Source organism: Scardinius erythrophthalmus (assembly GCF_964197995.2).
Source record: "Scardinius erythrophthalmus genome assembly, chromosome: 17".
In the NCBI taxonomy this organism is placed as follows: Eukaryota; Metazoa; Chordata; class Actinopteri; order Cypriniformes; family Leuciscidae; genus Scardinius; species Scardinius erythrophthalmus.
Window position 1 is genome coordinate 17,241,139 of NC_138237.1, and position 12,311 is coordinate 17,253,449.

At 38.5% G+C, this 12,311-nt stretch overlaps 1 protein-coding gene across 1 annotated transcript in view; it reads right to left on the reverse strand.

Annotated features, from left to right (window-relative positions):
* Positions 1 to 11,349, reverse strand: part of ank1b (ankyrin 1, erythrocytic b) — a 34,894-nt gene extending 23,545 nt beyond the window's left edge. Inside the window, exons 1-22 of the mRNA XM_081391238.1 lie at positions 11,272 to 11,349; positions 10,219 to 10,317; positions 10,023 to 10,121; positions 9,761 to 9,946; positions 9,442 to 9,540; positions 9,255 to 9,353; positions 8,264 to 8,362; positions 7,962 to 8,159; positions 7,697 to 7,795; positions 6,982 to 7,080; positions 6,710 to 6,808; positions 6,425 to 6,622; positions 5,757 to 5,855; positions 5,564 to 5,662; positions 5,221 to 5,418; positions 4,948 to 5,046; positions 3,849 to 3,947; positions 3,642 to 3,740; positions 2,799 to 2,891; positions 2,550 to 2,622; positions 1,329 to 1,349; positions 63 to 186 (exon numbers count right to left, since the gene is read on the reverse strand). Coding sequence (XP_081247364.1) covers positions 63 to 186; positions 1,329 to 1,349; positions 2,550 to 2,622; positions 2,799 to 2,891; positions 3,642 to 3,740; positions 3,849 to 3,947; positions 4,948 to 5,046; positions 5,221 to 5,418; positions 5,564 to 5,662; positions 5,757 to 5,855; positions 6,425 to 6,622; positions 6,710 to 6,808; positions 6,982 to 7,080; positions 7,697 to 7,795; positions 7,962 to 8,159; positions 8,264 to 8,362; positions 9,255 to 9,353; positions 9,442 to 9,540; positions 9,761 to 9,946; positions 10,023 to 10,121; positions 10,219 to 10,317; positions 11,272 to 11,322 — 2,429 coding nt within the window. The 5' untranslated portion in view covers positions 11,323 to 11,349. The remainder of the gene's footprint in view (positions 1 to 62; positions 187 to 1,328; positions 1,350 to 2,549; positions 2,623 to 2,798; positions 2,892 to 3,641; positions 3,741 to 3,848; positions 3,948 to 4,947; positions 5,047 to 5,220; positions 5,419 to 5,563; positions 5,663 to 5,756; positions 5,856 to 6,424; positions 6,623 to 6,709; positions 6,809 to 6,981; positions 7,081 to 7,696; positions 7,796 to 7,961; positions 8,160 to 8,263; positions 8,363 to 9,254; positions 9,354 to 9,441; positions 9,541 to 9,760; positions 9,947 to 10,022; positions 10,122 to 10,218; positions 10,318 to 11,271) is intronic.
* Positions 11,350 to 12,311: the final 962 nt, after the last annotated feature.

A 12,311-nucleotide genomic window follows, 5' to 3' on the forward strand; every position in this document is an offset into this window, starting at 1 on the left:
TTATTCTGTTCTAGCATCTTAGCCAAAGGACAAAATCGTTGCATTGTGCTCTTGTGACCTACGTCGTGCCCATCCCGCTCTCAAAATCTCTCAGGGTTTTCTTGGGGGACAGAAAATCATCATCCTGGTCTTTTAGGTCATCCAGCTTCAAATAGCGAGCCCCATCCATCCCGAGAAGTTCATCACCTACATACAGCACAAAATATGTCACAGACTCTGATGTAGGAGGTTTGCAGGAAAAAGGATGATTAAGAGAAAGGAAGGAAAGCTCAGAAGTCAACTCAGCATTCACAATCCATCATTCCCGGTCGAGCACAAACAAGAACCTTCACTCATTCACCAAGTCCAAGCAATGAAGTCATACACACAGAGAGCCAATGGAAAACATGAAGAAATCAAGAAATTCGGTAAGATTTCATGGTATTGGTTTCTGAAGTGGGCATGCCCGGTAGTGCAGAGAAGATCACACTTAATCTGCATGGGAGAGGTTGTTTGATGCTATTGTAGGGGCTTAATCACAGGTGTTCAGAGACACGTAAAACATACACTGTCATTTTGGAGCCCTCTGCTGAGTCAAATAATCATCATCAATTAGTAAAATTATTCACTCCCAGTGTGACTCCCTTAGTGTTTGGATAAAGAGAACCTCATCTATGGGTGTTTCTTTAACTACGGGCGCTACGGGTCCCAGCAGTTGATTTTTATCAACATTTCAAAGTTTTTCATGTCTTCATTATTTATTTTTGATAGTTTCCCAATACCTTTTATCAAAATATTTATAGATAGATAGATATACAGACACACACAAAATATAAATCTTTTAATAATAATTTCATAAAATAATGATACAATATTAATATGAGACCGGTGTCTCAAAATATGAAAATCTATTTAAAAAATACGTATAAAAAAACAACAACTAAATACACAAATAAACACGTTAAATAATATAAATTAATCTAATCTATAATATAATATAATAATGTGATGGAAACTGACAAAAAGACTGTTTATTTATTGCACAAAGCCAAAAATACCCATAGTTAAAGAAACACCCTGGCACAAACAGTGTAAAAGTAATTTCAGATGCAGTCCTGTTAATGATGGATCCACAAACACGTTACTGTCAGTAAAGGAAAAGAAACATCATGACCACACGATAATGAGGGGCCAACGCCGTAGTAAGACAAAGCGACATGTTAAAAATAGAGAGCAGTTAGAGACACTTGAGGGTCAGAGACAAGATGATAGTGCTTGAAATGGAGGCACATGTTTCATGAACCACTGAGTACCGGACAACCAAGCCAGAAAGTGGGAGACGCTCCTACCTAATGTTAGCTGAGCAACTCCTACAGCAGGAAGGAAGAAGGAACATTTCAGGCTGGCGATGCTACCGTAGTAGATTTACAGTAGGTTTAGAATATCATGAAATACTTGCTTTTGCTTTTTCATTCCATTAAAGTCCTAAATAAATGGAAATTTATCAATCATCTTTCAGAAGAAACAAACACATAATGATAAGAGCCAATGAAGCTTAAGGGGATACAGTAGATCCATGAAAAATGGAAGTTCTGTCATCTTTTAATCATTCTTTCCCAACTTTATTTCTTCCGTATCCTTAAAACACATAAGGAAATGTTCAGGAGAATGTCCAAGCTGTTCTTTTTCTTACATTGAAATTGGATAGAGACCAATGGCTGTCAAGCATCAGACATTAAAGCACCATAAAAGTGGTCCATTCGAATCAGAGCATGTGAGCAGAGCAGTAATATTTAAACAGTAAACAGAGAAGAACAACGACAAAAAAGAACAGTAAACTTTCTGAAGATTCTGCTCAGGGCCGCTCACTCAACCCAGAATGCTCTTTGTGATATGCTGGTTCTAGAATATGGTCTAAGGTTAGGTCTAAGGTTATGGAATTCAAATATTGTTTTATATAAGTTGCGAACCTTATCCATAGCCTAAATGCACAGTAAACATCAGTTCATAACAAAGAAGGATCTTTATTGTTTTTTGCTTATGGATAAAAAGAAGTTTTAAGTTAACAAACGTCCCAAAGTCCACACTGATGAGAGCGCCGTTTAAACAAATATGTAATTATGTGTTTTTTAATGGTTTTAATTTAGTTTTAGTTCATAATAATAACCCTGGTCACCATTCCCTTTCATAGTATGGAAAAGAGCAGCTTGGATCCTGCTAAATAACTGCTTAATAAGTCATACGGGCCTCGGAAGACATGGGGTGTGTAAATGATGACATTTAATTTAATTTACACAACTGATCCTACATGTGTAAATCACATTGTGCAGTCAAGTAAGTAGTCTTTGAGTGTGATATCATCTCTAATCTCTAGTTCACTTCAGACTGTAACTTTTGGGATATGACCCAGCAACCAATCTGCCAACTGGCTTATGTTTTTAATTGAGAGTCTAGCACCAACCTCATGGTACTGAGACCTTGTCACAGCAGCTGAGAATCAGTGTTTTAATGTGGTATTTACTGCAGTATGATCCTTCAGGCAACATTCAATATGTGCCACACGTACGCACCTTCATCTTCCGACACATCCAGTATTTCATCCACCGTCTCTGGGAAACTCATGCGATGCTTCTCAGTGGTGATCTGAGGGATAGAGAAGGATGAACAAGTCAAGATGGCAAATGTTGTACAATTCACAGAAGACGACCGGATTAATAAGAGATGAAAGATGACGTAATAAAAGCCACAAATCAAGCTATGAAGATTGAAATCTCATACTGAGATAAGATAAAGTTCATGAGAATGCAAACGACTCTCACCACAGATACAGATTCCTCTGTCACCAGTTTGAGCACATCAATGACAGAGATGTAGCCTAGCCGCTTAGCGATACCCAGGGGTGACGTCCCATTCTGTCACAGATAACACAGTCAGGTCACCAAATCTCACATCTGTATCTGATAATATTCTATCTGTCTGATGTGATGGGAAAGGAATATATATATACATATATATATATATATATATATATATATATATATATATATATATATATATATATATATATATATATATATATATGAAGAGTTCAGATGCAAAAGCCTCTAAGTGCCATCTGAAATTTCCTTCTAGAATGATCATTTTTATCAAGCTTGTATGTTTATGTTCACTTATTTCACATTACTGGAAATGCAAATTACCTATTAATTGTCATTAAAGTGAAATTATTGAACTTAAATATACGAGTTTGAAAAAAATGCTAATTTTAGAAGAAAATTTCAGATGGCACTTAGAGGCTTTTGCATCTGAACTCTTCATATATATATATAAATATATATATATATATATATATACATACAGTATATAAAATATACGTTATGCAATGTAAATAATAATTATAGAAAATATTAAATAAACAATATATGATATAATATAATATAATACTAAATATACTTTTTTAGGGCCACTGTATTCTAGCCATGCTGCTTTATTCAGCAGGATAATTCCTAAATAACAGCTTATGTTTACTGCAGAGGACTGGCAGCATGACAGCAGAAATTACCCGCACCAAATGCTCTTCATCAGACATTTAAGCAATGAATAATATTTTTTGGTGAGAAGAATTGTCATATTTCAAGGATGCGGGAAGGGGGTCTGCTCACAGTGGTGATCTCATTAGGTAGTGCTCCATGTTTCAACAGCAGGGTGACGATGTCTGTATGACCCTGCTGGGCTGCTTGATGTAAAGGAGTGTATCCCAACTGGAAAAAGAAAGATGAGGGAGAATGAGAGTGCAAAGGTACATATTAACAGTGAAAAGTGTACAAAAAGAGGCCTGTGTACAGTATATCCAAATGTGTAGCACTTACCCTGGTCTTGCTGTTAACGTGTGCTTGCAGCTGGAGTAAGAACTTCACCATCTTTATGTTCCCATAGTGGCACGCCACATGTAAGGGTGTGTAGCCCATCTGAGAGAGGGATAGAGATTAAAAAGGGTGAGAAAGAAAAGAAAAAGCAAGTGAACCGCTAAATGGGTAGGTTCCAGTGCACATAGACGATCAATGCCAGCTAACATTACTACGCTTCAGACCCTTAGATTCAGAGCCAGAATGATTTAATGGGGTGAAGAATGGATTATGAAAAGGTTAAAGTCACTCACTGTGAATTTCAGCACATATCACAAGATCCCATTTAGTAGCTGTGTTTGCTAAACAAGCATTATTATTACTATTGCTGATATGGTTAGGGGTTTCGTTTTTTTTTAGACAAACCACAAATATTAACGCTACATATACAAATGACTCCTAAAGCCAAGAAGCTTACATTGAAGGAGGAATCTGAGCCATATTTAGGTATCAGAATATCTAAAAGATGTTGGGCTTATCTGACCTGCTCTGGTAACAAAACTCTCTGAGCATCTTAGCAACTATATAGCAACATTAAAAAAACTCAGTAAAGAAAAACCTCCTTAGTGACTGCAATACAACACCTTAGTGACTGCAATACAACACCTTAGTGACTGCATTACAACACCTTAGTGACTGCATAACAACGCCCTAGAAAATCAGGACACTTCAGTAACCGCACAGCAACACCCTAAAACTCTCATAACACTTCTGCAAATGCATATTAACAACCTTTAAAAAACAATCAGAAAACCTTGGCAACTGCCTAACCATGTCAAAAACACTCAGAACACCTTAGCAACTCTATAGAAACAGCCCTAAAACATTTTAGCCTCCACATAGCATTGCCCTAAAAACTACCCAAATCATAGCATAGGGGTGACAAGGTTTGTACTGGCCAAACCCATTCATATTTTCTTCAGATAATGTGAAGATTTGGTTCTGTTTGCCGATTTAGCACTAGCATAGACTACATTACACAGAGCTTTGGGGTCTAAATTCTAGGACATTCTACAGATGGCACTACTGTGTGTGTGTGTGTGTGTGCATTGAAGTGTCTTACCCTTGAGGCTGCATAGACTGAAGCACCCTGCTTCACCAGCATGTCTGCAATGCCCACATGCCCTTCCTGAGCAACCAGGTGCAGAGGTGTCAGTCCATTCTGTACACACACACACACACGCACAAAGGATGTCAGAGAGAAATTAAATGCATTTTTTCCCATTCCTCTCGTTTCATTCTTCCAACACGTCTCAATCTTTTATAGCTTTCTATTTATTTTCTCTCAATAAATTATACCAAATACCTATTAATCAAAGCTTAAACACTGTATCACCTTGTTGCCCAGGTTCACATTGGCCTGCTTGGAAATGAGAAGAGCCACCATGTCAGGTTGCCCCTCCTGTGACGCCAGGTGAAGCGGGGTGATGCCCTGTAGTGACTCTGAGTTGGCATTAGCTCCATACTGCAGCAGACTGCTCGCCACTTCTAGTTGGTTCTGTTTAGCTGCAATATGCAAGGCTGTGTAGCCGTTCTGTCAAATGGAGGAAAAGTAAAAGTGACCGTTTTTTCTTAAACTGCTTTTAAAAAACTGAAATAGACTGCTACCCATAACGTCACAGCTCAGAATAGTCACCCGCCAAGATCTTCTAAGAGTAAGGTGTATATGTGTATCTTACTCTCGCCGTGCTGTGTGGAGAGCCGCCCTTGCTGACCAGCAGCTTGACAACATCAAGGTTGTTGTGATGGACGGCCACGTGCAGAGGGGTCAAGCCATTCTGAGAGGGGAGAGAGGAAGCACATGGCCTCAGTCAGAGATCTGATATTAGAAGACAAGTACTGAGGTATCAGATGTTCGTCTTGATGAATTACCTTTCCGGCTGCATTGGGATTGGCCCCTCTTTCCAAAAGCAGCTCCGCCACATCCACTTTCCCATATTTACATGCTACATGAAGAGGGGTAAATCCTTTCTGTAAAAAAACGCAGATAAACATACTGAGAATGGAGGTGCAGATGTGCATATTTTATTGTCATAATTATCCTTTTTTAGGTTCCACCCAGTGTTACTGTTGCTACCATATTTCTGAATAATTTCTATAAAACACACAAGACTTCATCGGACACCAAGAGTTTCTAATGTATCGGTCGGTAGCATTTTAAAGTCACCGTGAAATCAAAATGAACACTTATTTTTCAGCATTATTTTATTTTATTTTAATTCACGTGCCCTCGTAATCTTTAATCAAAATAACTTCCCCTCACACTTGCAACGAAATCTCACCTCTTCTCTAATAACTTGTTTACTGAAGTGAGGGCGGGACAACCTGTCACTCACATGAGATTACATCAATGGCAAACCATAACGATCCAGCAATCCAATCAATACACAAAATCAAGTCCCGCCCTACATTTTTGTCTTGTTTGAGAAGCTGTTTCACACAGATTTACATCACAATAGGGAAGAAAAGACTATTGCAACTTCCGTTTCATGCCGACTTTCATGCGGGGTTTAGCAAAGGGTTAATTGAGGGGAGAGAACCTTGGTCATTTTGGTTTGTTGGGCATTCCCGTCGAGCAGGATGCGTGTGGTTTGGGCGTGTCCCTCGCGGGCAGCGATGTGCAAAGGGGTGTGGCCTGCCGTGGTGGCCGAGTCTGGATTGGCCTTATGTTCCAAGAGCAGCTTCACCAACTCCTTATGTCCCATTCGAGCAGCACAGTGCAAGGGGGTTTGATCATCCTGTGAAAGGAAAGAGGGAGATAGAGGCAACATGAGATTTTTTAAAAAACAAAAGAAGATAAATGAAGATAAAACTGATTGACATACCTTCGCTTTGGCATCCACCTGTGCATTGTTCTGTAGCAGGAACTGAGCCACCTCACAGTGCCCCGCTCTGGCAGCCATGTGCAAAGGGGTCTCCACTTTCTACAACGGCACATTTTAATACAGTCACAAACATTAAGTTCTGAAAAGAAAATTGTGATTACTGCCACTATTGCTGCTAAAGACATTAGCCAGTTTGTAAAGCAGAATAGCCGTGCCTTGGGGATTCGATTTCTCAGTATATCTGAGGTACTAAACAAATACACAGTTCTTACCACATTAGAAGCGTTGGGTGAAGCTCCTCTCTGAAGAAGACTCTTCACTATGTTGAGATGCCCCATGAACGCAGCCACATGAAGTGGGGTCAGACCCGACTAAGAGACAAGAACATGCATTTTGCAAAGACTTTAAATGTGTTTAAGGGTTCTGTCATTCAATTGAAAGTTTTTTTTTTATTTAAAATAGCTGTTTCTTATTTTACTATATTTCAAAATGTAATTTATTCCTGTGATGGCAAAGCTAAAATTTCAGTAGCCATTACTTCAGTCTTCAGTGTCACACGATTCTTCAGAAATCATTCTAATATTCTGATTTTGTGCTCAAGAAACATTTTTATTTATTTAAATGTTGAAAACAGCTGCTCAATATTTCAGGATTCTTTGATAAACAGAGTTTATAAACAGCATTTATTTAAAAAACAAATGTTTTGTAACATTATTAATGTTTTAACTGCCACTTTTGATCAATTTAATATGCCCTTGCTGAATACAGTTCTATTAATTTCTAAATTCTAAACTGTACATTTACCCCAAACTTTTGAACTCTAGTGTATAATGTTAATATACTCTTGTCCCACAGTGATCGTGGATTGTGAATATTGCTCATTCCTTCATAGTCTTTCTATTTTCTACAAGGGTCAAGATAAAGAAGTAGATGGTGCAAAGCGAATAGAGGTTATCCATCAAAGTGACAGCCGGAGAGTAACCTGACCTCAGTCACGGCCTCCAGAGATGCTGAGTGCTTCAGTAGAAGGTCCATGGACCGCATGTGGTTCTTCTTGCAGGCAATGTGCAATGGAGTGAATCCATTCTAAAAAAGATACACCAAAAAAATCAACTAATATATTCACAGTGTACAGCTGTACACTTTTAAAGTCCCCCTGCGGTGAAAATCAAGTTTTTAATGTTTTTATATGTCTATGAGGTGTTTTTAATGTGAAAAAGCAGAAAGAAGAGAAAAAGACAGATGCACTTACCAGCGCGCGGGCATTAGCTTTTGCCCCCTTGTCCAACAGCACCTTGACCATGCGGTGGTGCCCACAGTGTGCTGCAACATGCAGCGGGGTCAGGTGGTCGAGGGTGATGTCATCGATCTCTGCGTTGTATTGCAGCAGCTGCCTCACGCAGTCCATGTGATCGCCCTGCGCTGCCATGTGGATGGGAGATAGACCATTCTGCAATGGGGAACACATTATTATCAACTGATCAGCATGATTACACCATCAATAAAGCTAAGTATGATACAGTATGGCGCATCTTAGTAATATAGTTTGGCCACCTTGGTCTTGGCCTGAATGGGAGCGCCCTGGTCTAGCAGGATCTCCACCACACGTACATGACCGTTCCTGGCTGCACAATGCAGTGGCGTCAGCTCATCCTGCAGATAACGCAAAGAATAAGCTTTTCTGGAAATTTACCAGCCATGTTTTAATATATCCTACATACATATATCTGTCCTTATTCATGAACGCATTAAAGTATACCATTAAAACAAAGCAAATTGACACAAAGAGAAAATACCTGTTTTTCCCATGAGGAAGTAAACTAGGTCATTCTCCATGAGCTAGAATTAAATAAGTCGGATTCAGCAGTCTCAGCAGTGTGATTCTTCATCTCAGCCAGTAAATAATGTCACTGTGAGATGTGATTACGGCTGGATATAGGAGGATCGACTAGTCAGTTAGTCATCAAACCAACCAACTAGTCTATTTAGATTATACCAAATCTAACTGTGTAATGTTTTATCCATCTCATTTTGATGGATGATTCTCATCAAGAAAAAAATCCAGGTCTATATCCTGACCTGTTAAGCACTGCTGCATTTTATGAATAAAAGGTGTATTCTTTATTATTATTATTATTATTATTATTATTACAAACACATATTGAGACACTTGCGCTCTGTTTTATTCTTGCCTCTCTCTCTCTCTCTCTCTCTCTCTCTCTCTCTCTCTCTCTCTCTCTATATATATATATATATATATATATAGTATTAAAACTATTTTTTATATTTGAATTAGCTTTTATTTTTGTTTCATTTAAATCTTTCTATTTCTATTTATTTATTCATCATTAATATTTATTAATTTCTATTTAACTTTCACTTTTAGCTTTTTGTAATTTTAGTACTTCAACTTAAACTTAAGCTTCATTTCAATTAATGAAAATGACATTCAAATATTTTAAGTTTTAGTTAACAATAACAACACTGCAAACTGCAGACTATACGATTATGAAAATATTTTGCACATCCCCGATGGACACTGTACCTTTGTCTTGGCATCTATCTGAGCTCCTCTGTCCAACAGAAGTCGCACCATAATCACATTCCCCCTCCTGGAAGCGATATGTATTGGCGTAATGCCATTCTTCGAGAGAAAATGAGTAAAAATTCAAATTAAAATCAAATTATTTTATGTAGCAGGAACCGGCATTTAACGTGAGAGTTGAACTGACCTTCGGCGTGAAGTTCACATTGGCTCCTCTGTTTAACAAAAGCTGTGCGACACTTAGATTCTCATAATGGGCTGCGATGTGGAGGGGAGTAAAGCCGGTCTACGGGAAAAGAGTGTAACATTTCATTGATTCAGTAAATGTATAAAACAGTAACACCTACGCTGACAGATTTTTAAACAAACTCAGTACTGTTTATCTTGTCACATAGTCATCTCTGCAATTACAAGCCAAGAGCGGCTGCACTGAGCTCAGTGAGTCATGATGCGTAATCCCGCTCGTGGTGAGATAAAACCTTTCAGATGTGTACAAACACACATACTTTGCTGAGGACGTCTGGGTTTGGGTCATTCTGCAGCAGTACGGCAGCAGTGCGCGTGTCGTCGTTGCGTGCCGCGATGTGCAGGGCCGGCAGACGCACTTTGCCCTTGGTGCCGTAGTTTATAAGGAGGGCCACCACGTTCTCGTGACCCTGCTGAAGAGCTACCGCCAAAGGAGTAAAGCCATCCTGGGGGATGAAATCAAGAGTTGTAGGTTTATTTGGGTTTTATTTCTGCTGAGTTTGATTTCAAAGTGTCGCTCACCTCGGTTGGAAGACTCTGATTGGCTCCATGTTCAAGTAGATATTTCACCACTTCCAAGTGGTTCTCCTGTGCTGCCATGTACAGGGGACTGAAACCTTTCTGCAAAACACAAAATAACAACAAAAGAACAAATAAATGAGCTTTTCATCTACACAGTTCTATGTTTGTTGATTCATGTCTTGAGGCTCAGACCAACCTGAGACTGGGCATTGACGTTGGCACCATAATTGATCAGTTCTGCAACCACTTTCTCTTGACCGGCCAGAGCAGCAATATGAAGGGCGGTGTTCCCTTTCTGCAAAAATAATAGTCATGTAAATATAATAAAGAGAAAGACTTTTCGGACAAATATAAAATATATATTTTGCTTTTATTTTTTGCCCTTGTTGCACGTTATTGTTTTTATCTTAAAATTGATTTATTTTAATGCTGTCTTTTTTCATCTAAAATGTCTTATACAGAATTTTAACCTGTGAAGCACTTTATCTACATTTTATGTGAAAGGTGCTATAGAAATAAACTGCATTATGATTTATTATAAATATTTATTTAATAAAAGTATTATTATTTGCTACTTGCTATTGTTAGTCAGTTAGTCAGTGGGAGGGACTTTCTCATTTTCCAGAATATTTCATTGAACAAAACAAATATGAAAGAAAGTTGAGACATCAATATTTTTGACTCATTTTCCTAGAGGACAGAAACTGCTCATTTTAAATGCACAAATTTGTAAAATGCTAATTTTGTCACCTTTCAGAAGTACTTGTCTTTATTAAATATACAATATGATAAATGTCAATGTTCAATAAGTAGTTATTTATTAAAAGAAATATTCACCAGGTAAGAGTTCATTAGCCTTAATTGTAGGCTAATGACTGTTTTTTAATGACTTACTGTAGCAACTCAGCCAATCAGAATGTAAGGTGCGTCCCAATTTGCATACTTAATTTGCACTATTCTATAACATTTTGTAGTATAAATAATGTAAGTAGTGTGTTGACACTGAAAATTTGAAAAAGTACACTTTACATACCCGGATGATCCACTTAATTAACCAAAAAACGAAGTGTGGAAAATTGGACACTTCATGCACTCAAACTGTCTCAGCTTTAATTACATAACAAAGGGGGAGGGGCTATCAGACTGAAAGAATATAAATATAAAATTGATGCACTGCACGGTTGAGTACATAGTGGACAGTGTGTCATTTGCCAGAGGAAGCCCGACTGACTGAAGAAAGCAGATTTACCTTTGTGTTAGTCTCCAGGTCAATGCCATTGTGCAGCAGCTCCAGCACCATCTTAACATGACCTTCTTTGGAGGCCAAGTGCAACCCGTTAAGCCCATTCTGTGAATACAAGAGAAAACATTAGGTGCTGAAAAAGTCAGTCTAAAAAAAACAACAACAACAAAAAAAAACCCACCCTGACACATCTCAAGTCTATCTCTTTATCTCTCCCCGTCTACCTGTCAAATTACTCACTGAGAGGAGGGCAGTCTAAAAATAACACAGTGAAGCACTGACTGAGAAATCTACAGATCTGTGAAGCTAAACAGGGCTTGGAAAGAGAACGGTGGAGGAAACCGACAAAAAGGCCGGACGAGGTAAAGGCTGATCGGAGAACGGCAAATGGTACAGTGTGTGCTTTTGAAGGGACGCTAGGTGTGCAGCCTGATTTGGCCATAGGGGGGCTCTGCTCTGCTCTGCTAGTCTGACTGGAATCCCCTTCATACTGCAGTGTCACTCATCTCTAATGAGCTCCTACTGCAGCTGCACAGTGCATGCGCAGAGGAGAGGAAGACAGAATGGAGAAGGAGGGGTGCTTGCAGACGGTGGGGAGGAGCGCTGATGAAAACTGCCACACATGCCCACTTGGCATTAATATTCTCTAGACGTGCTTCATGATGTTTTAGGGAATATCACAGTGTTAATGTGATTTCAACAGTATTGTTATACGTGCATAGATCACCAACACTGGATCTTTAATTTTTCTACATATAAATTACATTTTAAAATGCATTTAAATAGAAAAGAGTTATTTTTTACATTATAATGGTAGTTCACAATATTTCTGTTTTATAAATGTCAAATAAATGCAGTCTCGGTGGGAATTAGAGACGAGATCTTACTGATCTCAAACTTTTAAATGATAGTGTATAAATATTTCAGACAAGTTAGGCCAAATTCCTAAATAAGGTCACAATTGTTTGAATGACTTTGTTCCCTCCGCTTAACACAGATGGAGAAATTCTGAAGAAATTCTGGTCATGACATTTTGAATGGGGACT